The sequence below is a fragment of the Hippoglossus stenolepis genome, chromosome 14 (genome assembly GCF_022539355.2).
Source record: "Hippoglossus stenolepis isolate QCI-W04-F060 chromosome 14, HSTE1.2, whole genome shotgun sequence".
In the NCBI taxonomy this organism is placed as follows: Eukaryota; Metazoa; Chordata; class Actinopteri; order Pleuronectiformes; family Pleuronectidae; genus Hippoglossus; species Hippoglossus stenolepis.
Genome location: NC_061496.1, coordinates 19,829,769 through 19,856,298, shown reverse-complemented (window position 1 = coordinate 19,856,298; position 26,530 = coordinate 19,829,769). Strand labels below are relative to the sequence as shown.

Here is a 26,530-nt window from a genome sequence, read left to right as displayed (position 1 = left end):
ATGTTGAGACCCAACCTGTGGGAAACCTGACAAAGGTGACAGGAAACAGGTTGTCTCAGTCACACACTCAAGTCTAAATGAAGTCTTTAAGATGACACAGAGAATCACATCTGCTTAAGAAATGAATCATCACCTTTTATTTCATCAAAGAGATACCGGACGGCAAAAAGGAAGGCAAAGAGCGGAGCAGCTGGTCAGGATGAAGCCTTGTATTCATCATGTTCTTAAGGCAAATAAAGGCCCACTGTGTACCTGACACATGAGTCTGATGTAGTGGAAAAGAACACAAATGAAAATGTTGGAAAAAGAAGAAAACAAAAGAGAGCAAAAGAGGAGAGAGGTGGAATCGTGTTTGTCTGTATCAGATCTATTGTCTTTGGCAGGGTTCAGGACCAAGTTCTTGAGTTTCCATGACATAACCGAGGCTCAGCTCTCAGTTAGTTCCCAAGCCTAAACACATGAAGGTTTAGACAGATAAATGAGGCTGTGTTGTGAAACCACAGAGACTGATACAGACTGGTGGATCAGGACAATATGCAAGGGAAGTGGAAGGGTGCGGCATCTTTCTGTTTACATTTATCTGGGCCAGTGGGGGGGGGGAGATTATGGTCCTGGCCCTCCTTGTAGAACAAAAACTCGGAAAAAATAGCCCTCACACCTGAGCACACACATTACACAGAGTAGTAAGAGTGGGGGATCATACAACTCAGACACATTATAAATGGAGTTGAATGTGAGTGTTCGCAATCGCGCCTTCCACACCAAATAGAATTTAAGTTTGAAAACATACCCATTGGCTCGTTTCTAATTTGGTACACCCAGTTAAAAAGCTAGGGTTGGTACTCCTGGAAAAGCCAACAAGAGCAGGCTATAATTTGAAAAAATGCTACGGTACATCCCACCCCGTCCCATCTGCCCTCTCGTCAAAGCTACATCCCCAAAACACATGAACTGCCAGACCACTGTTCTGCTAGAAGACAACTTTTCCGCTCACGTTCATTGTTATGTTACTAAGACAAAACCTAATTTACAAATCAGCTGACCATGGTTACCTTGCTTTGTACTCATCATTTGGTCCAAATAGGAAACTTCTGATGGTTGATTGAGAAATGACCACATGACACAGGAGGTAAAGGTTCAGCCTGAGAGTGTCAGGTGGAACAAGACCCTCATAGCTGGCATTCTGCATGCCTGAAAGGCTGGGCCCTTTACTACAAATGTGTCCCTAAACAAACATTTGACCCCTGGCCTCCTGACCCCAAACGCCTCCAACCTGACCAGGGTTTTCCCTACCATTATAACACTTAGGTGGGATGCCCAACCTTTTTTAAATAATGAAAATGACCTATGCTGGGAGTTTTCTACTATATACTGTTGTTTATGGTCACTAGTCTCTAGTTTGGTACCAATCTTTGAATACGGCAAATTCTTGGAAACTACGCTACTGGCTGAGAAATCCCCTTAAATACTTACATTTCAAAAGCACACATGGACAGGGATGCAATTGCACACAGATGAAAGACATTGTAAGATAATCATCTAGGCTGTGGAGAGGCCGGAATTAGAGTTAAACCAGTTGGCCGAAACATTACCACTTGTCAGCATAACAAATAGCCAGGACACAATCTGCTCAAAACAAAGCCATGTTTTTACTTTGATAGGATCTGTTTGGAGTCTGAGGGATATTTTGATATTTAATGTTTCTATATCTAGAGAAAAAATATGATATCAAATCCTGTTTAAAGCTGCACATTCAAAACAACGAGTCGACATCAACTTTTTAAAAAGTAAATAGTTAATAGGCTTTGTGGAGAGCAATTGCAGTGAAAGACCAATGATGACCGATAAGGTTAAGGTAAGATAAGGACAGCTTGGTCAGCACAGCCACATAAAACCATGACCTGCTTATAAGTAGGGCTTGAAAACAAACCCAATTTCTAATGGAATAACCAATATTATGTCCTTCTCAACTTTCAAACCACAAAATGTGTTTTGCTCTGTACTCAAAATGTCTAAATCACAATATTCCTGAATAAAATACACTTAAATTGATTTGTGTAGCTTGTGTATGTTAGGACAAAGTTATACTGATGTGTTGGAGGCGTATGACTCATTTAAGTGAAAGAAAAGGCTTTTTTGTTTAACAGCATATATATTCTAAATAAGGGTTACTTTGAAAGAAGTATTGTTTTGTTATTGGTACTGAAATTTGACAACCATATTAGTATGACATTTTAAAAAAGACCCCCAAAAGCAAGAAAAAGGGAGAAGGAAGCAGGAAGTGGGGGCTTGTGGTTTGGTGAAAGCAATTCATGTCATCAGGGGATGAAACTGAGGCTGCAACAAATTATTTGTTATTGATTCATCCATAGTTTTTTTTGATGAGACAATTCATCCGATTATCTTATATATTTACATGAAACAAAAAATATAATAATTCAAAATGTCACATTTCACCACGAAGGCTATAAAAGAAACCATTTCAAATATAAATTTTATATAGTTTTACAAGTCACCATAAAAGTTAAGATTTTAAATCAGATTCAATGAAAAAAAAAATTGGAAGTAGTAGTAGTAACAAATACATAAAAGATTTTATTTGCACAGCTAGTTTGAAGTCTGTATCTCACACATATGATGGATGAAATGAAATTTGAACATTGTTTCCTCTCTGATGTCAACACATGGTTGGGGTTACGGCCTAAAAATGTGACGGAGTGAAACTCACCAAAAAATGAAAATTCGCTCATTATCCACGACATTCATATTTGACTCAAAACAAGGTCATTTACACCACGTTTTAAGCCTAAAAGCTAAGATTGACGTAGCCATACGAACGTGCACCCCACACATGCCATGGGGCGACAGAGTGTGTTTCCGGTGTGCCCGTGAACGCGGCTCCGAGGGGGGCTATTAGAGGACATTTAGGCTAAAAACTCTGTCAACGACGCCGTTTCAAGTTGAATATGAATGTCGGGGCTTGCGGAAACTTAGATGACACCGCACGAGCAGTGTGGAGGCATGTTATATTTTTTCGTCTGAGGTAGTGGACTCGATTGACTTCAATTATATTGGATTCGGCTGCAACGCTGTTTACCCCTGAGACTCAAGAAGTGTTTTGTGGACTCAAACAATTCACCCACCCCTGCATCGGCATAGTGGAGAGTGGATAATGAGTGAATTTTCATTTTTCTGTGAACTATCCCTTTAAGCAGACATAGCATTATGGAATGTAATAGCTTAAGGTCCTACTCCCAACAAGAAAGCAAAGTGAAAAGAAACTGAAAGCAAAGCAACCACAAAAGAGATGGAGAACAGAGGAATAAGGGATACAAAGTTGTGCAGTGGTTCCCTTGCTGTGTAGCCCTTCATGTGCGAGTCCTCTCCCACGTCCTCAGAGCTCTAGACCTCCTGCCACCACTCACCTTATTGTGGTGTGTAATTAGCAGGGTTTGATTCAGCAATCAGTCACGAGTGACACTATGTACAGTATCTGTTTCAACACCGTTTGTGTCTGACTGCTCTCTGTGGCGTCTACTTCCCCTTCAGAAGGGCTGTGATTACAACACTGGAGGAACCACACGGTAAATAGACTCACTACAATAAGAAGAGGCAGTTTTGCACTACTTCCTCAAATGTTCCTCTGTGGACAAAGAAAAAGCAGCATATTGCTCAAGTAGAGCTTGCCACTCAGATCTCTTACGTAAATGCTAGGACGTGCATTATCCTTGTCATTTATCTCCTTCTCACACATGGTCATGCACACAGTCAGCTAATCAGGTGCTACCTAAGCTCACATCCGCAACACCCACTTCAACCAGCTGCCAGCAACAAGAGACACCTCGTATATAAAAAAAAAAGTCTTTATCAAACACAACTGTATGCCATAATATTATCAGTGTTTAAAAACAACTTGTCAGGCGCAGGGACCTATTATATTAGTCCAAGTAGTGTTAGTGATGGCTTTGTGGAGTCAACACCAAAACATGAGCAGAAAATTAACACCGATAACCAACTTTGCATTTGTTCTCATAGTGACAGAATCGAGGGTGGGAAGGCATCAGAGGAAGAATGTTACGACATGTGACTTCGCAGTTCCATCTGTGCTGCATGGACGTGCCAGACAAATGCATCAAGTTACCTTGGCAACTGAGTAAAAGCACCGATAGGAGGTCACGCAGAGAACAAAACTTGCTGCAGACCCAAAACGCCTCCAGAATATGTATAGGACCCAGGAGGGAGGATACAAGATTGCTGGTTGAAGGAGAATTTTATATAAACTGTGGAGTAAACATGATGTAATGCAGAGCAGGGAAACATACCCTGTGAAACACAAGGGGCTGAACCCGATGACGCAAAAGCCCTTTCCCCTAAAAACACACAGCTCTGATTCTGAGAGGGGAGTTTCATTTCACACACACACAGATGTAATCTCTAACTAATCACATTTGCAGGCCTTGGACAGAGCAGCTACACCCCAGAGCTGAACAGATGGGCCCACGTACACAAGGCATCTCTGGGATTAGCCCAGCTCGGAAGATGGAGGTGGTATGAAGAGTTACCGAGGGAACCGTTTCTTAAAAGTCACTATAGATCTCAAATGACGCTGAGGGAGTTGAAATCATTCAGAGATGGAAAACTGAAGCTGTGTCTATAAACACATTATCGTCTGAATGATTTTCTCCCTCTGAATACAACATGACCACGTTTGAATTAAGAACTGTTGACGTACATCCTTGAAAAGAGAAAGCACTTAGCTCTAGATGATTGTGTTATAGACAAAGGGGTGTAATTAAAGATAAATAACTCCCTAAACAGGTGAGCTCCAATAAAACATCCAGGTGCTCACGCTCTATCGGCAAGCAACAGTTACAGTTTGCAACCTGATGTTTTTGTTTGAGAAACGAAGAAAATTATATTGCAATGCAGCATTCGTAAATAGGCGTACAGATCGTTCGTTTGTTGCTCAAGTCCCATACTGCAAATCTCTACACTGGATACTGAATCAACCATATTTTATTGGATTAAAACCTAAGCCCTTGCACCCACTGACCTGCAGACGAGGCTTTCACTGATAATTTATAACCCATCCCAGCATTCTCAGGGTCTGAATTAGATGAAGTAAAAACCAAAAGGAATTCCAAACAGATTCCTTTACTGACAAATGGACGAACAGGGGACCTCCAACCCTGCGAAGGCTTTGTGGTTCATCTCCTATTTAGGGCTAAACTTTAACTGTAGTATTATCTGACCACTCAATAATACAATGCTTACAGAACTGGTATGACTGCAATCTCGAACACTAACTAATGAATAAACGCATCTGGTATCTATTCAACTATTGAAGGAGGCAGCTGGAGCCAAATGAGATTGTATCCGCCTTCCCTGCATGACACAACACACCACAGCACTGTAAAGGCATGCGAGTCATGAGTCTGAACCGGTGACCTGTGGGTCATATGTTAAGTGTTGAGAACAGCAGCTCCACACAGCCATACTAAATATCGATATGGAACATTCCTTAGAGCCCTTTAAAATCGGGTGAGCAATGACACACAGGACACTGAGTGTGTGAGGCGGCAGGGCTGAGCAGAGGGAGGCTTTGAAAGAGAAAAAAATGGCAGGCTAATAGTGAGCAGGCAGTGAATTCAGATTAAATCTGTATCTGCTTGATAACTATTGAAGGGGAACACTCGTGTGTGAGTCATTTCCGTTGTTATCTAAAGATAACTTTGTGTATATCTTCAGATACTCCTGGGCTAACAAATTAACATGCAACTCTTGCTACTGCTATAAGACCACTGTCGCAGATTCATTTATCAGTAGAGGATCAACATAGCTTCATTTGATCTGTGATAGAAGCTAAAGATTGATCAATGTTAGATCTGTATAATCTTTTACCAGAGTTAGATGTAAAAGAATAAGGTCCCAAATCTCTTATAACCTCCGCCATGGATGGTATGTTTTCACACTTGTCCATTTCTTTGTAAGCAAGATTAATCAATGAAGCTGAAATGATTTCAGTGAAACTTGGTGGCAGGGTGGGACATGGGTAAGGGAAGAACCCATTACATTTTGGTGCTGATTCATATAAAGGGTGCACATCCAGGATTTTGCCCCCACTTTCTTTAACATTGGTAGAGGGCACAAATGTTTGTTGATTTCTCAGAGAATCATGCATGCATCTCTTAGGAGAAAAAGGTAATTTTAGTGGATATCTATCATTTTGCTGCAGATCCAAATAAAAATGTAGTGAACTTAAACAAGGTTTCATAGGAGGATTTTGAGCCCTAGTGGAGCTCTGTGCCATTCCAGTTTGAACTGATATTGTGGATCCAAACATTAAGACTACATCCGAGGAGGTAGATAGTTATGAGGCACAGTGACTCATTGAGTGGTGTTAGTGAAATGTGAATTTAATAAACACCTACCAGCTGAGCCTGGAAGGGGGTCCTCTCCTTCTCAAGCTCTAAAAGTCCCCCTCTTTTCAGTCATTTCAGGCCATATGGGTCGAAAACTGCAGGTCACTAGACACACAAAGCAGCCACACGACACGTCCTCGGTGCTCCTTCTGAGACTAGATGGACTGCACACAGTATTGTTCGTGGGTGAACCCACGCCACACCCAAAACACTCCCTGGAGGGTAACCGTGCAGGGGGTTCACCGCCAATGAGCTATTCGGAGCACCGAGCCTGCAGTGGCTACGGCTGCTACATGAGCTCCGCTGGGCTAGCAGCAAGAAAATGGGTCGACACGAACCCCCCCGTGTCCCCAAACACCAACAAGCTGTGCGGTGACTCGAGTAAACACAGTCAGACTGCGCCAGGGGAATCACAGCATGCTAACTCACCGACTCGCCGCCCTCCTTTCCCTGTGGTCCCTGCGTTAGCGGCACCGCTCGTTAGCTCAAAGCGTTAGCTCGGCGAGGGAGCGCATGATTTATTACGAGCGTTGTATCAAACTGCTCGGTGTGCGGTGCGGCGACTGTGTCTTCACGTGGGTGGAGGAGAACATGAATAATGGCTGACATGCATTACAGCACCCAGCTACACTCGGAGCAGCCCCTGCATCAGCTCGTCGTTTCTCTCGCATCCCCTCCTCCGGATGGATGCCGATTTATACGGGGGGGGGTACCCTGCGTATAAAAACAAACACACCCAAACCCGTGCGCGGGGCTTAAAGACACGTTAGCTAGCTACATCGACGGCTGCGGAGGGATTTCTCTAAACACGACGTCGCAGACGATAACAAAACTCAGCCTCGTGCTGCTCAGTGACTCACCGGAGTGCGCTGTGTTCCTCTGTCTTCTGCTGGTATTCCAGCGGGCACATGGGAGGAGAAGACGGTGCGGACAGGCTCGAGGCTCAGGACACGACGATGCGCGTCGCAACAGCTGTCCTCTGTTTTGAGTGAGGGCTGAGGAGACGCGCGGCGGACGGGCGGAGCTTCCCGACCAGTCCGCCCATCACCCTGAAAGCCGCCCGGCTCCGTTTAGCTCTTTATATACAGGTGGATTATGTGTGCGTGTCCCCGGTATGTCCACATTTCTAAGATAGTACAAAGGGTTCAGGACAGACAGAAAGCTTACCTCTGGTTATTGCAGTGACCTCAGGGGGACGCGCGCTGTGACAGTTAAAAAGGGCGCAAAGTTCATGTCCTTGATTCTGACTCCTCCTAGTGGTACAACTACCTTAGTGCCCACAGCAGCTCCTGTGACTTTATTATTCATATTATTAGGTCAAGAGGTGGGGTTGCAGAGAAATAAAACATAATACTGTCTTATAAACATTTGTGAATGCTTTAATTAATTTGAATGGCCAACATGCCTCCTATAGAATTTTTTACACTATACAACAGACTTCAAACTTGGCTTTAGGCATTAAAGAATCCGACCCACTATTACCACGGCTACAATCTGTGATGCCTTCAGTTTGCACAGTTATCTACGTTACCTAAGGCTATTCTACAACATTGTACCTCAAGCTTGTGTATTTTGCCTGGAAATTTTTATACGACTTGCCAAATACATAGATTAGATATGTCACTATCAAATAAATCAATTCAAAATTATGTTCTGATAGCATTTGCCCACCATTGATGGACTCTAGTTTTTAGAGCTTTACAATTTGAGGCCACACTGCAATGATCCACAAGTTTGTCATTTTCTATGCTGGAAATAAAATGAAATTCAGATTTCTACATAACATACCCTGTATTAATTGCAAACACACAATGGATGTACTACACAGTCCTGCATGAAGGCTGATACATGATAACCAATGGGGTTTAAAGCTGGATTTTAGACTTTTAGCTTGTGTATTGTTATTTCTATACTAAAAATCACAGACGAGTGTCTCTCGGTAGAATACATACCACAGCCAAAGCTGAACAATCCTACACCTGATTGTCTTGCTCTTTCAGTAGAAATATAAAAGATATAGGAAGTGGGCTGATGACCTAAACAATTAGTCATAAAACATATTCAGAATATGTCATACTTGTTTGTTAACACTATAAAACTATGAGAGATACACCGCAGCCATTTTACCTTCCTGAATAAATATGATCTCAGCTACACATCAGTGGTAGTGACAGGTTTGTAGCTTTATATTTTTTATGTACAGTGGCTGAAAAGGAGAGTACCCCTCTATAAAAATATTTAAATCTGCTCAAGCATGATTGCCTAGTTCTTTTATATGAAATATAAAGGACAAATGGAAGTGGTCTGGTAACTTTAATTATTTGTCATAAAATATGTCTAAATAAAGTGGAGAAAACAAAGTCCTCCTGGTTTCGGCCCTTAATCCACATCCGTCCCATAATTTACTGGGTTCTTCTCAGGCCCAGGCCCCATCCAAGTTTAGTGGAAATTAGTTTAGTAGATATGTGTAGTCCTGCTGACAAATAAGACAATAAATAAACACACAGTCAAACACATTCTCCATAGTGGATTGAATAACAAATTAATCCATTTAATCAAAATTAATTTTATTGCTTTTATAACTCTTGAACACATTTTGATGAACTCTACTCATATTCAAGTGGCCACACTTGTCCCTCACTGAATTTCATGGTTTATAGAAGGTGGTGCTAACACCCATTTGACCATTTGGCTTTTTAACTAACATCAGATCACCTCCAACCTTTGAACACCTCTACCACAATGACATAACCGAGAGTGTCACATTCACTCCCCAAACTTGAGCTGCCTCTCCTTCTCCGCAGTGTGAAGCTCCTTCGCTCGATTCTTCAGGTCCTCTGCTTTCTTCTCATCCTTCTCTGTACCATCCCCAAGTCTGTACATGCGACTTGCGTTGGCGCAGCCCCACACATGTCCCAGCTCACAAGCCCTGTGAGCAAACTTCAAAGCTTGAGTCATGTCTGGCTCCATTCCTTTGGAATTGCCCCCGATGAACATAGCGCTGAGGTTGAAGCACGAGGGAGCGAAGCCACCAGCACAGGCCTTCTCATAGTACTGGCGTGCGGCCGTGAGGTCGGGTCCTCCCTCCATAGCTCGTCCATCATGGGCTAACAGGCCAACATTGTGACAGGCATTTATAGACTTCTTTCCACCGGCATTGCAAGAGCGCAGAAAGAGAGAGTAGGCAGTTTTCAGGCACTCGGTCACTCCACCTGGTGAAAAGATTCAGGAGAGTGACAGAGATGCAGAGTGATGTAAAAAGTATTTAAACCCCTCCCTTCCATAATAATTAAGTCACATTTAATATAAGATAAAGTAATATAAAAATGTATATAAACATCTAAATAGAAAGTAGATTAATTAATTTAAATTAGCTATTGATGTGGTCACATACTATTTTGATAATCATTATTAATAGTGTTAAGGTTAAGGACAGAGGATGTTGCACCTTTTACAGATTAAGCCCTACAAGACACAGTGAGACTTGTGAATATGGGTTATACACATACAATTTGAATTGGGTACTCCGGCCTCCTCCCACACTCCAAAGACATATAAACCCCACTTCTCACCCAACCCTTACAGGATAAGATTCATGTAAAAATAATTATTAAAAATAATAATAATAATCATCATAATATAAAACTTATTTATGTTGAACTTTTCATCCTGAAGTGTTGAAAGTAAAACCAAAAAATGAAAAAGCAGACAAAGCAAAGGACATAGGTAGATGGATGAATGGATGGACAGACAGATTATTCATATTAAACAGCTAATATTTGCAATAATATTTGCCTTGACAACTTTATCTTGCACTATAACCATTAACTGTTGTACAGCCATAAAATAGTTGATCAAAAAGTACATTGACTACTTAATGTCATAATATTAGGCCAATACATACAAGCAAGTACAGCACTTTCCATTTCTTCCTCAACTAATGTATCATAATTTTGTATTTTCCCACCTGTGACTTGATGAAGTTAAGTTTTGAACTTCTAAATGTGTGTCTCACACATAAGAGAGGGTAAATAATGGAGGCAGTAAGCCACACTGCTGTCGTACCTTTCCCTGTGATATGGTAAGCCCCCAGTTTGTAGCAGCTCTCTCCATGTCCATAAGTTTCACAGTTGTGTTTGAGCACCTGAGCTGCAGACTCATGGTTCTTCTTCACCCCATCCATGTAGTCTGCCAGCCTCTGACACCCTGAGAGGAAGAAATCAGGTCAGTGATGGCACAGTTCAAACCTGCAGCTGAGTTTCAGCACCACTGATCTGTGAACAGCGCAGGTCGTGTTACCTTCAGGGTCCTTCTCTTTGTAGCACTGGAAGCTGTACTCCACCCCCAGGTTGTCCAGAAACTCCTTCACCTCCTTCTCGTCCTTAAAGTCCACAAGTCCCGCCATGTTTCCGTCGACACCTCTGCGTTTTAACCCTCAGATAAATCGCATGTGTTGCAGGCTGAGCTCTCGCCACATCCACTGCTACTTGTGACCTTGGAGAGCGAGTTCAGGAGCGATGTTCGAAAAGCGTTTCCTCACAATAAACACCTCATCAGAAATCATTACAGTCAGAGGTAAGTTTGCTATAGACGCTCAACACAGTAACTCATATGTTAGGTTGCTCTTGAATCACGAAGAGGGACTAGTCCATGTGTCTTCCTGGTTTCATAAGACGACTTTACAGGCTTCCGTAGCCCGGCCCCCTTTGAGAATGTACTTCCGGTGCTGTGACCTGTGTTTATCGTCTGTCTCGTCAAATATAGAAAATAGCTGTGAAAACTAAAACCTTCTTTGCCCCGGTTCCTCGATTCCAGAGCTTCGGTCACCTGCAGTGATTAGTCGATACCTCTCGAACATGAATTCTGACACAACCGCTTCCTGTCGACATGTTTGCTCGCGGAGCGACTTTCCACAGCGGAGGCGAAAACAAGTGAGCTAGCTGGCTGCTCCGCCGCTAACAGATTAGCATAGCGTCGGGCTGAACACGGAGCCGCTGCACGGCTAGCAAGTGAAGCGGTGGTGAAAAAGACACCAGTCTCCTTTTCATAAGCTAAAACTAGAGTTCGTTTATTTAAATTTTACTCTTTAAAATATGACCATGGCCTGCGGTTTCCTACACACGGTAAGTTTTGCCGTTTGACGTTATGTTGTGCTCATGTCATTTCTGGAGAAAGCAATTAGCATATGCGCTGTTACTGTCAATTGAAACCCGCTACAGAAGCTAACAATAGCATTGTTCTGTTTTCAGAATGAGTCATCCCCCGCGGCTCTGACAGACCTGTGTCTGACCTATGTGAGCCAGAACCTGGACTGTTTCTCCGTGAAGCGCCCGGACGGCTCCCTGTGCTTCAGAGAGGCTGTGCTCTTCCCACAGGAGCTAGCAGACCAGCTGCTGGCCAAGATGGCCACTGAAGGTAAACCTGGTTCTCTGAAAGACACTGCTGGACAGACAGAGCTGGTCATGGCTGAGTCCCACCATAGTTTCTGCATCCTTCAATTGTTGAACAGTCAAATACCAAGCTGATCCATTACTGGGATTAAAATAAAAGAATTTAGCTCTTGAGTGTCTCTCAAAAGCTTCTATTCCCCTTAAAGAAAAAGGGATAAATGTGTAAAATCAGCGAGCCACTTAGACACTGTTCAGACCTGGTATTAACATCCATCTGGAGTGATTCGATCACAAGTGGTCAGCATTAAGTACATCATGATGTGTCCTGAGATATGATCACTCTGACCCCATTCAGAGGTGGTCTGGGATGCATGTGGCCACATTCTTGTTGCTGTGTGAATGCAAATGTGTCCAGGTCCACATATATAATATAAAATATATATAAGGACTCAGACTGCATATTCAGCTCACGCCCTCTAACCCTTTAAATCCAAACAGCCTTAAAACAACAAATGGTCTTTGTGAACACAAATGGCAGCTGGGATCATTTACATAGAGAGCAGGGAAGTGAGATCTAATCACAAGTGGTCACAGGACACGCACCCAGGATTCATTCTAATTCCAGGTGTGAACAGATGAACTTAGAGTTGACCCCCTGTGATCAGATCTCTAAGGACAGATGTTAATACCAGGTCTGAACAGAGCCTTATCCAATGGTATGTTCTCACAAAAACTTTGATCTAGGAAATCTAAGTACTATAGTGCAGAGCTCAGTCCTGATCAGTCCTGCATGGATCCAAAGATTTCATTTGACTTGACGTCATTATTCTACAGGTCTGTTGAATGACAGCACAGTGGGTGTATTTCGGAACTCTGAATACCTGCGGCTGAGACGGGCCTGCATCCGCACAGCGCGTATCTCTGCCGAGGCATTCCAGAAAGCTCTCTGTCCCCACAGACTGTTGGAGCTGGATGCTGCCAGGGTCAATGCAGACCTCACTATTCATGATATCCTACAGGGACTGGCCTCCAATAAATACTGTCAGGTAAAGAGAGAGTATGTTAACTTGTTAGGTTTTTCCCTCGCTTCATGTTAAAATTATAACTTGTTGTTTTCTTCTTTTCTCAAACACCCTGCAGGACTCGCTCCAGCGTCTTGGCTTAACAGGTCTCGCCATGTCCTCTCTGGAGGAACCAATCCGGTATCGCTTCAGCTCCCTCCAGGGCCTCCGCTCACTCTCTCTTGCCAATGTAGACTTCTATGACTCTGGGCTGGTCGACGTTTGTTCCCTGCCTCGATTAGAGAGCCTCGATATCTCCAACACCTCAATCACCAACCTCACTCCACTGCTGGGCCTGAAGGATCGGCTGCGATCACTGACACTGCACCAGCTGAAGAGGCTGGAAATGAGCACTGCTCAGCTGCTGGGACTCATACGCCAGCTGGATGTATTGCAAGTGAGTGGAAGGGTGTCTTCTTTCAAATTAGTTTGTATGTGGTTATTGAAAAGAATACTATCACAAAGATTCCCAAAGTCATGTTTGTTTGTGTTTGGCCATTTGTGATCTTTGTGACCCTTTGCCATTCAGCACCTGGACATCAGTGATGATAAGCAGTTTACCTCTGATGTGGCTCGTCAGCTGCTTGGACAGCCAGGGATTCTACCTGACCTCGTCTCCCTGGATGTGTCGGGGAGGAAACAGGTATTTATGTTTGCATTTGTCTCTGAGTGCTTGAGTAAGATGGCAATCATCAAGCTCTCATTTTTTACATGTGTGAATTGTTGCAGGTTACAGATGCAGCTGTTAAAGCATTTGTTGATGAGAGGCCGGGGATGACCTTTGTGGGACTTCTGGCCACAGATGCTGGTTTTTCTGACTTCCTCTCTGGAGAAGGAAATCTGAAGGTAGTATTGATGTGTACATCAACACTGATAACTGTACATAGGAATTAGGGTCCGCTAAACAATCTTTTTGCGTGTCAACAGGTCACAGGCGAAGCCAATGAGACCCAGATTTGTGAGGCCCTGCGCCGCTACAGTGAGAGGGAGGGTTTTGTGAGGGAAGCTCTATTTCATCTGTTCAGTTTGACCCATGTCATGGAGAAACCACGGCCTGACATCCTAAAGGTGAACCAACATAATTATATATAGAAATTAAGTTGTTTTTTTTTCTCATTCAATTAAGACTGGTATTTTTTTGCTTCATCAATAATGTCAGATAATAATAATATATTTATCTAACAATCATTGGAGTGTCAGCCACGTTTCCAAGTTTATGTCAAAGTCCTACATCCCCACTACAGTTCTGTACACTTCAAGCTCCTCATTACTCTAACCAACACAGTATTACTTTCTTTTTCTCTTTTTATTTTCTAGTTGGTAGTTTTGGGTATGAAGAATCATCCTGCCACTCTGAATGTTCAGCTGGCAGCAAGTGCCTGTGTGTTCAACCTGACAAAGCAGGACCTGGCAGCAGGGATGCCAGTCCGACTCTTGAGCACCGTCACTCAGCTCTTACTGGAGGCCATGAGGACTTTCCCAAACCACCAGCAGGTACTGTCATGTCTGTGCCGCTGTCATAGTGGCACATCGTTAGGGTTAGGGTTAGGCTAGCCCACCAGGTGACGATAAACAAAAACAATCTGTAATAACAATGACTGCATTTAGCAGGTCCCTTTCACCTGATACGGTTTAAAAGCAGAGGGAACTTAGAATAAAGGGCATACGACTCTCCATGGAGGAATTATTCCAATGGATGAAATAGGAAATCTTAAATGACACTCGGTGGAGTGCGGACTTCCATGACCAGATTTTTTACCCAATTAAGATCAATGCATTTTTCACTGGGAAATTGGTTAAAATGTAAAAGAAATCCTGTATATTGCTTCGTTTAAGAAAAGAAAATACTTGCCTCTTTGTCTGGATCCCTCCACCAAGTGTTGTAGAAATCTGTTGAGTACTTTTTGCATAACCCTGCAAACAAATCAACAAACCAACCAACTAACGGACAGAGTCATGAAACTTAACCTCCATTGTGGAAGTAATGTTTTTGGGGAATCCTCAGTTCATATCAACTATCAGCAACATATTTTTTATCAAGGCACATATATATATATAAATAAAAAAACTGTCTACTATTGATGTAAATTGTGACAAAATGTGTTGAGTAACTTCCTACAGCTAAAGAAGCAGCTTTCTTCTTTTGGTTTGGAAATAAAAGTCTTCAGAAAAGCAAATATATATGTTTTTTGTTTTTTTTTATCAAGGTGGCACAAGGAGAACTGAACATATAATGTTAACATAAGACTTGAGACAAATTTTTGAACCATACAGGCCTCAACTTAGACGTAAGAGATTAATTTTGTCTACATGTTTTACTGAGCCTGCAGATCAGACACTGATCTCCACTTTGGTTCCTGTGTTTACAGCTGCAGAAGAACTGCCTGCTGTCCCTGTGCAGTGACCGCATCTTGCAGGAGGTTCCATTCAACAGGTGTGAATTACACATTTTGTAGTAGTATGGTTACAAAGTAATTTAAACATATGTAAAAGCTTGAAACAGTGAATATGCATCAGTGGAAGCAAGGCAGGAAACCAGAACATAAAATGATTGACAGGTCATAATGTAAAAGCTTCTCTATTAAAGGAATAGTGTGTTTACAGTAGATATGTTTTGATCTTTGTTTTTCTCTTTTAAAGGTTTGAAGCTGCCAAATTAGTGATGCAGTGGCTCTGCAACCATGAAGACCAGAATATGCAGAGGATGGCGGTGGCTATTATTTCCATACTGGCTGCTAAGGTTCAATTCATGTTGTATTATATCACTTATACTGTTAAGGGCTCAAAAGTATGGTTCCAGAAGTTAAAATCCCTTTATTTAAAAAAATGTATTAAAAAAAAGGTAGGTGGACTCACCACAAGCTACAAGATTGCGAAACGATTTTATGTGCTCCTGTAGAAGCCACAAGTTTGTATGATATCCACTCGTTTTTTTTACATAAAACGTTTTAATTCTTAATGTCAAAGGGAAGTACTGCACTACCCAGAATCCTCAGGTAAAATAGTGAAGGCTGTGATTGGTGGAGCTTGCCGTTACTATGTTACCAACAACTGCGAAATTCATGTCAGCTACAATCGGGCGGTTCAACATTTCATAACGTTTACCACAGAGCAACCAGGATTTCATTTCTAACATGCTGCGTTATTTGTTTTGTTTTTTGAGATGAGGAAAAGAGTCCAAAGGAGTGTAAATCACTAGAATCAGGTTAAATTCCAGAAGAAATGAACTGGAAGTTGTAGGAAAGGGATCATTTGCATGCATCGTTCCTTCACTCTTAAAACAATTATGTACACAGTTAATAATCAAATGTTTAATGGCCACTGATCATCTCATAGCTGGTCGGCCTGGTACCAGACATAAAACTCTTTTTAGAAGGATTTTCTGAAACGTCAATGGATAAAATGAATGGGAAATTTACTTCAGGAACCAGAGCCGTTCTAAAAGTGGGCTGTCAATGTTTCGCTTTATTCTTTCAGTGCCCATTTGTAAGTTTTAAACATTTTAATGTCTGCTCTTTCCAGTTGTCCACAGAACAAACTGCTCAGCTAGGAGCAGAGCTGTTCATAGTGAAGGTAAGATTCTCCTCTCAGCTGTGTTCTCTTTCACCGTCACTAATTTACCAAAAAAGGAAATAATAATCTCTCTCCCTTCCCTGCAGCAACTGCTCCACATTGTGCGTCAGAAGGCCACTCAGGGCGTGGTGGATGCCACCCTCAAATTTACACTGAGCGCACTCTGGAACCTCACGGATGAGTCACCAACAACCTGCCGCCATTTCATCGAGAACCAGGGGCTGGACCTGTTTATTAAAGTTCTAGAGGTACACAGACATGTCGACACGCGCATGTAAATGAACTACACAATTTAGAACAGATTACCTTATCAGCCTATCATCACATCATGTACTGCTCAGGTATGTATGCCTTAGGGGCAGGCTGACTCACTGTTGTTTTGTTTCCATCCCTGCAGTCCTTCCCCATTGAGTCTTCTATTCAGCAGAAGGTTCTCGGTCTACTGGTGAGTTCACTGCTCTGTTTTTACCCCTCAGAAAAACTAAAAGCTGAATACATTTAAAATTTGTGAGACATTATTATTCCCCTTTCGGCTTTTGTTTGTGTAGAACAACATAGCAGAGGTCGGGGAGCTGCACGAAGAGCTGATGGTGCAGGGGTTCCTGGACCACATCAGCACTCTGCTGCACAGCTCAGAGGTGGAGGTCAGCTACTTTGCCGCAGGCATCCTCGCACATCTGACGTCACGAGGAAAGGAGGCCTGGACGCTCAGCGCAGATCTGCGGTCTTCGCTGCTGGAGCAACTGGTGGGAATGAGCTACACAAACATGTATTCAACTTATGCCCAAATATTTTGTATAAGTTTATTTAAGGTGTGTGTATTTGTGTGTCTCTCCAGCATGCTGTCATTATGAAGTGGCCCCCACCAGAGTGTGAAATGGTAGCATACAGGTGAGCAGCAGCTTCTAAATCTACCTAACAACAATTCCATAAATCTTTCTCTGTCTGCATGTGGTTTGCATATCTCGAATTAGGTGAACAGCTCGTTGTGCTGCAGAGGTGGTGCAGCTTGAGGGTTCTGTGGACGGAGTCCTGCAGCTTGTCTTTACTTGCTAAGGCTCATTTACTGCAGGTCACTTTTACAATTTCGGATAGAAATCTGCAAGCAGCAACAACAAAGGCAGAACAAGCAGCCCATTCCAAACAGACAGATATAGAACAGAGAGTGCACTAGTAATAATAAAAGGAAAGAATATGATTGCATATAGACAAGTAGGCCCATACTTTACAAAGGAAGGATGTATTACCTATATCAAGTCTGTATAATTTGTTTTCATAAACTATTGAAAAAAAATCTAAATTTGTGTCTGGATGGAACAATTTATGAAAACCTATGGTCAACTTTGCAAAATAAGTTGTACAAGTTGTATTTGGAAGGTTGAAAGTCCATCCAAACTTTCTTCCTTCTTGCAGAGACAATACTAGACATCATAAACTTAATAGCTCAAGTGGGAGGAGAATTCTAGGACATCTCTACCGCACAAATTCCAAAGATTATATTTAAAAGGGCACCTTGAAAAAAACAAGTCCATCAAATTCTTCCTCATATAGTTTGTGTCACTGTGTTGAGGTTCATTAGTGCACTATAAATATAGGGGGGCGCTAAAGAGCAGATCATTTTGGAGTTAATAAATGTTTGACAACAGTAAGGAGATGGTGTGTACAATCACTGAACTGTCTGAGGCAAGAGGAGGGTGAAGCTGGTTTTCTGTGCTTGACTAGTCATTGGAAGATGTAGGAGGAAATGCAATGCAACCAAGTGAACCAATCATCAGAGTGATGTGCGTCGCGTGTAGTGTGAACGCATTTCTACGGAAGTACACATCAATTTAAAGTGAAGGGAATGCAGCTATGCAGATCCTACAGCATTGATTCTATGTATAAACTTCAGCCAATTGTGAAAACCTTAGCCTACGACTTATCACTTTATCTGATTCCGCAGGTCTTTTAACCCCTTTTTCCCTCTTCTGGAGTGTTTTCACACCCCTGGTGTCCAGCTGTGGGCAGCATGGGCCATGCAACACGTCTGCAGCAAGAACGGTGAGGCACAGATACTGTACATTCTAATACGCATTTTCAGTTTTGTTATGTTAACCCATTCACTGACCCGCCCAACTAAGCCACTCATGTGATATTGTGTTAACCCTTGTGTCTGCAGCCGCCCGCTACTGCAGCATGTTGTTGGAGGAGGGCGGCCTGCAGCAGTTGGAGCGCGTCCACACAAACCCACAGACTCACAAAGACGTCAAACTGCTGGCTGAGAGCATTCTGGAGAGCCTGCAGCGCCACAGAGCTCGTACCGGCCAGCCAGCACACTCGCACACAAGTCGATGCCCACCACCCCAATAATATCACAGAGGTAAAGACACACACAACTGCTCATTTGCTATTTAATCGCACACTGGCTGTGGATTTTTCATTCTTTCACATTGTTTCTTTCAGAAAACAAAGCTCCCTGACCAAGAAAGAGACACTTCAAAGGGAGGGGGGTGCCACCACTAAGGGGCTTCTGTATTTGTGCGTACTTGTCTGTGGTATTTGTATCTATCACACAAACATATTTCATCAAGAATCCCCAGAGTGGTCAAGGACAGAGAATACGCAATTCTTTGCACACACTAACCCTATTTATTTTCTTTGTGTTTGTTGTGCTAATGTTTATGAAAAAATTAAAATATGATAAGCTGTTGGTCAGTTAAGCTCAAATCTCATGAGGCCTGTGTTTGTGCTCGTTCTCATTAGTGTGACTTCTGCATCCTGATTTTCATACCAAAAACATGTCCGTGCACACACATACGAATCTCAGTTTGGGAAAGCAAGCAGCCCTATGAACTGAAAGTTTATCCAAGGCTCTCGCCACTCTCCAGCCCCCTGTACTGTCACTTAGGGCTCTGCCTGTCTGAATTGGTTGATCAGCTCATTAAATATACGCATGACGCCACTTTGAGCTCGAGCATGCTGGAGTTAGTCCAAATTGTTGTGCTGTTCATTTTAGAGATGCCTGCCTGTTTGTTTATAGCAGTGTTCCGTTCACTGAAACCCCACGGCCTCTGGGTCTGCAGTACTACTGTTGCTCTCCTCTTCATTTAGTCTTTTTATCAGCTAATGCGTTTGATTTGATGTGACAGGACACTTGCCGAGGGTGTGTTCAGTGGGTTCAAATGTTCCAGACATTACAGATGAAAACCTAAATTACAGAGAAGTTATGTCTCTTGAAGAAGCTGCAGTGCTATTTCTTTTATGAGCATTTGGCTGCCCCAAGTCAGTTGAATCCGCAAGCAAGCCAGTGATGCTGTAAATCAAACGACCCAGAGTAGGTCTCACATGATTTATTGAAATGAAAAAGAACTAAACGCAATTATTTCTGGTTTAAGTGCAAATGTCCATTCTGGATAATGATGTGGTCAGTAAAGTCATGAAGGTTGTACAGATGTGCATTAAGTGACAGCAGTTTTCTCTTTGAGAAACTGGTGTATATATTGGTATGTTAGCTGTGCTTCCCAACCAGTCCAGGTGTTGTAAAGACAGAGACAGCACTTCTCTGTGAGCATGTGTGTATGTACGTCTGTACAAGTATCAGCATCTTAAAGACTGTTTGTCATTTGTACATATTAGAAAACACCAGAGAAATAGTGATTGCACCGGTTGCATGATAATTATTCTATTGTATGTTCCATTGTTTGTTTCTGAGTAAGAGAAACATGCAGAACAAAGAGAGGGGAAGTTGTGATGGGGGTTAGGGGAGGTAGTGGAGTTGAGAGTTATTTCCCTTTTCTGAAACCACTCGTCCACCTCCAGGATTTTACTAGGTGCATCTCTGTCGTCCAGAGAATGTGCTGTGAGAGCTGACCCTGACACCCACCTTCGTCATGGCTCCTGTATCCATTCTCGATGCAAACCAAACTAATGTCACTGTTACAACAAATTGCTCATTGAATTCATCATTTCCAGGCAACATGGATCTTGGCTCCAGCAGTAACGACAGTGACAGGTCCCAATGCTTTTATAGAAAATGAAATCAATGTAATATATTGGGCTACAACCGGTAGTTGAAAATACCAGTGAGCAAAGCACACATCAGCTCCTCTGCTCAGTGAATTATGGCCTTGTTAATTCTGCACGTGTCCCAGGCTGATGAAGAGCTGCAGATGACACAGAACATGTTTTTTGTTCTCTTCTGTTGCTCCTGCTGATGTGATGGATTGTTTTGTTAAGCCCCTGAACACCTCCCTGGATGAAAGGCAGTTTTTTAAAAACAAGAATTTAATCAGATAGGAAATGCAAACCAGTTAAAGATGCTGTATGTCTGCTATGACGGTGTCATGTTGCTGCTGAGTCACGTTTTCAAGTTTGAAAAAATAAAGAATGTACATTCCCATAAACTGGAGATGACACTTGTGTTGCCTTTTTAATGCAGTCTCTTCCAGAGATGATGTTCCTATAAATCAAAGTATAGAGAGGTAATGGTAAAAATCTTGGAGGTCATATTATGCTGTTGTGATTTGTCAGTCTAATCCTGAAAGTCACTACTAAAGCCAACTAAAACTAATGTGTTGACACAGACTGCCTGGATTGCAATATTCCCACTATTGACATTATTTTGACTATGTTCACATGAGTTGCTACTACTTGTTTACACTGGAACCCAGAACATGTGTCTTTGGGCTCTATGTCTGTCATATTGCTGTGACAACTCCAATTGGATGTTATAATGCAAATAGGACATGTACATACAGACACGGGGTGTTAATTGTCAATCAGACGTGAGGTCATAGGGAGCAGCGTGCATCTGTGTGAGAGAGAAACATGACAACTGAGACGAGTCTATTCCCCAGTGTAGCGTGGAGGTCTCTTCTCTATGAAGGCGGCCATCCCTTCCCGTCTGTCCCGCGTGGGGATGACCTGACAAGAGAGGGCAAAGGTTACAGCGGGGCGACAGCGGCCAGACAATGATGATGCGACTCCAGACAGCCTCCGAGGGTTTACACTCAGCATCACAGCTGAACTAATGCAATGATTCGTCCAGAATTTTGATGAACACATATTGAGTACACACTGGGAGTCTTACCTGAGCATAGCACATCCTTTCTATAGCCATCGCTGAAGTGATGTCAACCTGTAAGAGAGTTGATTTCAGTCAGCGTGGTCACTGATGAAAAATAATGGGACGGTGTGATTCATGAGTCATTTGTTTACCTCGACGCCTCTGTTCAGCGCTTCTTTAGCCATTCGCACGGCGATAGGAGCCTGGGCAACACAAATGAAACATCAAACACATTGGAGGGTGAGAAGTTTGATATGAAACCCTGTTGAGACTATTGTACTGGCTCCATTAAATTCAATAAATATGCAAATGGAATTAACTGAAACGCCTGTAGTTAGAAAGAATAATTCTGAAGGTTGGATCCAGATCAAAACCAAGACTGGATTTTGGGATGTAATCTGATATTAGAATTCTGATTTATCTTATCAGCCCTTCCAAAGATGAAAGGGAACCTGTGGTAGCCTTCAGTTGTCTTAAAAACTCAAAAGGTGTTTAGTTTATCCAGTTTGGGCTACTGTAAAAAATATGGCGGCCTCTGTAGAGAGGACCCACTCCTGATGTAAATATAAAGTTTTGAAATATAAAAGGCTCATTCTGGGGTAAAGAAAACAACAATTCATACACTTTAGATGAAACACTTATTTTATATTCAATTTCTGCCAATAGATCCCTTTAACCTAAATCTTACCCACTGGACCCTTAAATGAAAAAGTGAAATAGCCCCCCCTTAACCCTGTAACACACCAGACCTCCCGTGAGAAATATTGACAAAACTGGTCCGAGGTTCCACCTCATGCCAAAACCCTCACTCAGAATATTATCTCCTGTATCCCATTTCTCTTTCATTCACTGCAAACTCCTGTCAGCCACTTAACCCACACCAATGTGTGTCTTTGTGTGTCTGTGTGCGCTATTTGTGGTCCATTTCTCCACTTGGCTGCCACTCTGGCCCTGCCCGACTGCAGGCATCTGAACTGGAGTGAAAGAAATATGGAACGACAGAAGCCTGGAGAGAGGGGAAAGAGGAGGGAGAAGAGGGACAGAGGGGAAGGTGGGAAGACACCACCACGAAGAGTGGAGGGCAGAATGAAAAGAGGTGGACGAGAAGCAGAAGAGATTAATTGTTAAAACAGGAAGAGGGGGAGAGAGGGGGAGAAAAGAGAATCCTAAAGGAGGAGGAGGATGCATCAGTATCTGAGCTGTGGGGGAATAAAAAAATGATGGTTTAGGTAAGGGTTAGATTTAGATTAGGTTAGGTCAAGGTTAAAGTTAGATTAGGGTAGGTCAAGGTTTACGATAAGGGTGAGGGTTAGGCAAGTAGTAACTATGTTTAAGGTTAGAGTAAGTGTCCAGGAAATCAATGTAAGTCAATGTCCTCTGAAGTCATGGAGACACGACTGTGCGTGCGTGTGTGCATGTATTCTAACCTGGGGCAGTATCTCTCTGGCCAGGCTGAGTGCCTCTCTGTAGGCAGCATCCCCTGTCTGGTTCTGCTCCACTGCTCTGTTTACGAGCCCCATCTCCAGCGCTGCCTGCCCCCCCACACGCTTACCTGATAACAGAGAGAGAGTGTGTGATGCACAAAAGCCCTCGCTACACAACAAGCATCCTGTGCCTATGGGCAACATGTCAGCGTTTCTGCATCACCACCTGTGAAGATGAGCTCTTTGGCCAGAGTGATGCCGACAGTCCTGGGCAGCCGCTGACTGCCCCCTGCAGGACAAACCACCTCAAGGTCAACTTCCCACAGCCACTTTGTGTCTCTCAGTTCAGAATCAACTCATTTTTGTGACCTTTGTTCGTCTTACCCGCCCCTGGGAGCAGCCCCCGTGTCGTCTCAATCAGACCCATCTGTGCCGAATACGCTGTAACACACACACACACACACACACACACACACACACACACACACAGAGGACAGTTGAAGGTCTGAGCAGCAAAGGGCCATTAAGCTATAGGGACGGCACAAAGTCTGACTGATGACTCTTTCAGAGCAACACACGCAAGCACCTGCTCACCTAGCTTGTCAGCCCTCAGCCAATCACAGATCGGCCTAATATAGCCTATCAGATTCAGCGTCATGAACAGCTGAGCAGATGTGTGGCCCGCTGCAGCTATCATTAGTCCCTGAGCTCATCAGACGATCATTAATAGTGGGTCTCCAAATGTCACCGTGTCAGGAACGACAACAGACTTGTTTTTAGCCTGTGTGTTATAGTGTGTTTACATGAATGCACCATTCCAGGAAATATAAGAAGCGTCAGGTTATGCTTTTCTCCTCACAATCCAAGATGGGCTGTTAATGATTGACCAATTTTTGTAAAGGGTTGATTATTAGGTGTTGTATGTATTCAGTGCTAAAACAACATTCTATACACAGTCTATATTTAACCAGAAGAGATTTTAGGGCCCAGATGATGTGATGGTTTGAAGATTACATTTTAAAATAGTAAAATAAACATAATGTTCTTCTTCTTAACTCCCTACATTGTTAATCATTCTCGTGTCCCCACATCCAGGTGGAGAGCCACTATCTGTATCTACAATGAATGAGGGAGTTGTCAGTCTAGTCAAGAGGAATGGTCCCGAGGGATGTTTCTATTCTCCACCATACTATTGTCAGTCAGCCACTGATCTAATATGACTGGATCTTTGACAGCTGTGAAGCAGACTCGACATGGCCTCTCTAACTCCATTAATGTCACCTGAAGCGAGAGAGAAATGTAGAAGGTATCCACACGTGAAGCTGCCTCTCCAGATCTAGGTTGACAAGTGAAGGTTCAGCCGTCACTCACCAGCAGTGCGGAGGTCACAGGCCAGGGCGAGCTCCAGTCCACCTCCCAGGGCAACGCCATCCACGGCTGCGATGGTTGGCATGGGCAACGATGCTACACAGACATCAAAACAAAGAGAGGACAGCTCACAAGTGTGTACACACATCCAGGGAACAACCAAGATGAGACTAATCATCCAACCATCTTTCTGGTCTCTTACCGATCTGAGTCATGAGCGAACGAAGGCCGTGAACGAACAGGTCCGACTCAGAGTTGTTCATCAACGCTCTCTCTTTCAGGTCGGCACCTACAAACGGGCAGCATCACACATGATGCAGAAAGGATTTGATCAAGCGTGTAGACGCCCGGCAGGTGAAAGATGTTTCAGATGTCACGTACCTGCACAGAAAACCCTGGGGACTAAACTCCTGAAGACGACCACTCGCACCGAGGAGTCAGTGGACAGAGTGGACACCAGCTCCCTCATCTGTACTCAAAGGACACAGTGGTCTCAGTGTGTGTGTGCGTGTGCGTGCGTGCGTGTGATGTAAGAGTCTGCTCACCTGTGACACAAACACATGGCCCAGAGCGTTTTTTGCCTTGTGTTGACACATCACCACCTCCACGATTCCTGAAGAGAAGAAAGCAACAGGAGGAAGAGAAGCCAACAATCAATAGAGATGTGCCAATACCAGCATCGGATATGCCTTTGATTCTGCCGAAAATGCTGGATCGGGCATCCACGGTCTTTAAAGTTAAGTTATTTTCCAATCCTTCTTTTCTTTCTTCTGCAGCCACTGGCAAGTACAGTTTTTATAGCAGCGAAGAGGAGATCTTTGATGGTGCAGCATTAGCCAGAGCTGGCTAAGATGTTGGAAATTTGGCACTAGTGTTGCCAATTACCACACTATCAATCTCAAGCACTTTAACAGCTTTTAAAGGAGCTAATTGCTCTTTATTCCTAGATTTATTCATTTGTGTTCTTTCTCAATTATTCCCATAAAATTAGACAATAAAAGAAGTTCTACTGCATTCATTCTCATTATGTATTTGTTTTTCAGAAGGTTTAACCTGAGCTAGACCATAAAAAAGACCATACAACAGATAAATGCACTGGAATCGGAACGCTACTCTGTATTGGCCGATACGCATCGGAATCGGTATCGAGAACATCTGTAACAATCAATAGTTCATTAAATATTTTTTACCAATTCAATGTTTTCGTTTTTGATTACAGCACTTTATCTTTTCCACCGTTATCTCGTGTCCGTTATCTTGTTTAATATCACATGTTGTAAAAGTATATTGCAGCACAGATTCCTGTTAAGAGCAGGACGTATTAAGGTCATATGGATTTCCGGGAATAGTTTACCAAATTCCATATTAATTATAATAATAATCATGATTATTATACAACTGTGGGGAAATAGTCTGTTCTTCAAAAAGCATCCAGTAGGAAAGTATAGACATTTGACATTGGCAGGAGACGGGTCAAACTGGGTTTGTGTGATAATTTCATGGCGTTTTGCTCAGAGTGAATTGAAACGATGTTACAAAACATGAAATCTTCCTCCCTACCATCGTCTCCCTCCTCTAACCGCTTCAAATCCACCTCTGCACGATCCGCCGCCTCCGTGTGCTGCCAGCGGCGGTGAGCGCGACTGTGTCCCGCTAAAGGGAGCCTGACACCGGCCAGCATTCGCGCTCCGTCCCGCTGAATCAGATGGGAGGTTCGGATGTGCGTTCCCCGCAGAATTGCACCCAGACACCGCCACAATGGACCCCTGGGCCCGGGTACTCTGCGGAGCAGCGTCGTCATGTTGTCAGAGGCTTTATTGTTTCGTTTCCCGAAGCAGGAAGACGGCGTGATAGAGTTCTTACAAATGGATGTTTGGAGCAGGTTTCTTCCGGTCAGAGGAGGAGCGACTTAAAAACCAGCAGTGACGCAGCAGAGAGCAAACAGGTAGTATATACACTCCACCATCCAAAACTCTGTCAGTGTGTTGTTGGGGCGTCTGAAATGTAAGACGGTATTTTGATAAAAGGGAGTTTTACCTACTCACAGTTTATATTTCATTCAGCAAGACTCAAAGTGAAAGTGTTGCAATTGTGAAAAATCCGTTGCTACTTTCTCAATATACCCTTCCTCTTCTCACTCACACACTCATACACACGCACACATTTACAAGCACATGGTTGTGTTGGTGTGGGTTGAATGACTGACAGGACTTTGCACTGAACGGCAGAGAAATAGTTTGTGCAGTTA

General features: G+C 43.1%; 4 protein-coding genes across 9 annotated transcripts in view; 1 reads left to right on the top strand and 3 right to left on the bottom strand.

Annotated features, from left to right (window-relative positions):
• ralgps2 (Ral GEF with PH domain and SH3 binding motif 2) overlaps positions 1–7,552 on the bottom strand; it is a 68,839-nt gene extending 61,287 nt beyond the window's left edge. The window contains exon 1 of one of the 6 annotated variants that reach the window (XM_035176231.1): positions 7,283–7,552. The gene's annotated coding sequence lies outside the window, so the exon portion shown is untranslated. Of the gene's footprint in view, positions 1–6,431; positions 6,814–6,851; positions 7,235–7,282 lie in introns of those variants that run through there. The other 5 variants (XM_035176235.1, XM_035176236.1, XM_035176237.1 and 2 more) reach the window with 5 other exon arrangements.
• Positions 7,553–8,972: 1,420 nt separating this feature from the next.
• Positions 8,973–11,122, bottom strand: LOC118120854 (cytochrome c oxidase assembly factor 7). Its single transcript, XM_035176243.2, has 3 exons — positions 10,722–11,122; positions 10,488–10,628; positions 8,973–9,634 (listed from the first exon to the last, which is right to left on the bottom strand). The coding sequence occupies exons 1-3, from the start codon at positions 10,825–10,827 to the stop codon at positions 9,189–9,191; spliced, it is 693 nt and encodes a 230-aa protein (XP_035032134.1). The 5' UTR covers positions 10,828–11,122; the 3' UTR covers positions 8,973–9,188.
• Positions 11,123–11,135: 13 nt separating this feature from the next.
• zyg11 (zyg-11 family member, cell cycle regulator) lies at positions 11,136–20,833 on the top strand. Its single transcript, XM_035176230.2, has 18 exons — positions 11,136–11,545; positions 11,672–11,837; positions 12,647–12,858; positions 12,953–13,270; positions 13,403–13,516; positions 13,603–13,719; positions 13,801–13,941; positions 14,191–14,367; positions 15,243–15,307; positions 15,514–15,613; positions 16,396–16,446; positions 16,533–16,694; positions 16,844–16,891; positions 16,995–17,192; positions 17,285–17,337; positions 18,389–18,486; positions 18,605–18,805; positions 18,889–20,833. The coding sequence occupies exons 1-17, from the start codon at positions 11,516–11,518 to the stop codon at positions 18,793–18,795; spliced, it is 2,241 nt and encodes a 746-aa protein (XP_035032121.1). The 5' UTR covers positions 11,136–11,515; the 3' UTR covers positions 18,796–18,805; positions 18,889–20,833.
• Positions 20,827–26,287, bottom strand: echdc2 (enoyl CoA hydratase domain containing 2). Its single transcript, XM_035176241.2, has 11 exons — positions 25,843–26,287; positions 24,828–24,895; positions 24,664–24,751; positions 24,485–24,571; positions 24,286–24,378; positions 23,299–23,355; positions 23,141–23,203; positions 22,918–23,042; positions 21,643–21,693; positions 21,515–21,562; positions 20,827–21,348 (listed from the first exon to the last, which is right to left on the bottom strand). Exons 1-11 carry the CDS (start codon positions 26,081–26,083, stop codon positions 21,271–21,273), a joined length of 999 nt encoding a protein of 332 aa, XP_035032132.1. The 5' UTR covers positions 26,084–26,287; the 3' UTR covers positions 20,827–21,270.
• Between the last annotated feature and the right edge of the window lie 243 nt (positions 26,288–26,530).

Bases quoted from the DNA above. Each gene is read 5' to 3' on its own strand.
- LOC118120854 (XM_035176243.2), bottom strand. From the start codon at position 10,827: ATGGCGGGACTTGTGGACTTTAAGGACGAGAAGGAGGTGAAGGAGTTT. The intron at 10,629-10,721 runs GTAACACGACCT...TCTTCCTCTCAG, and splicing joins CAAAGAGAAGGACCCTGAAG to GGTGTCAGAGGCTGGCAGAC. The intron at 9,635-10,487 runs GTACGACAGCAG...TCTTTTCACCAG, and splicing joins TTACCATATCACAGGGAAAG to GTGGAGTGACCGAGTGCCTG.
- echdc2 (XM_035176241.2), bottom strand. From the start codon at position 26,083: ATGACGACGCTGCTCCGCAGAGTACCCGGGCCCAGGGGTCCATTGTGG. The intron at 23,204-23,298 runs GTAAGACGAACA...TTTGTCCTGCAG, and splicing joins GGGGCTGCTCCCAGGGGCGG to GGGGCAGTCAGCGGCTGCCC. The intron at 21,563-21,642 runs GTAAACAAATGA...ACTCTCTTACAG, and splicing joins CGCTGAACAGAGGCGTCGAG to GTTGACATCACTTCAGCGAT.
- zyg11 (XM_035176230.2), top strand. From the start codon at position 11,516: ATGACCATGGCCTGCGGTTTCCTACACACG. The intron at 13,942-14,190 runs GTGAACCAACAT...TTTATTTTCTAG, and splicing joins CACGGCCTGACATCCTAAAG to TTGGTAGTTTTGGGTATGAA. The intron at 14,368-15,242 runs GTACTGTCATGT...CTGTGTTTACAG, and splicing joins CTTTCCCAAACCACCAGCAG to CTGCAGAAGAACTGCCTGCT.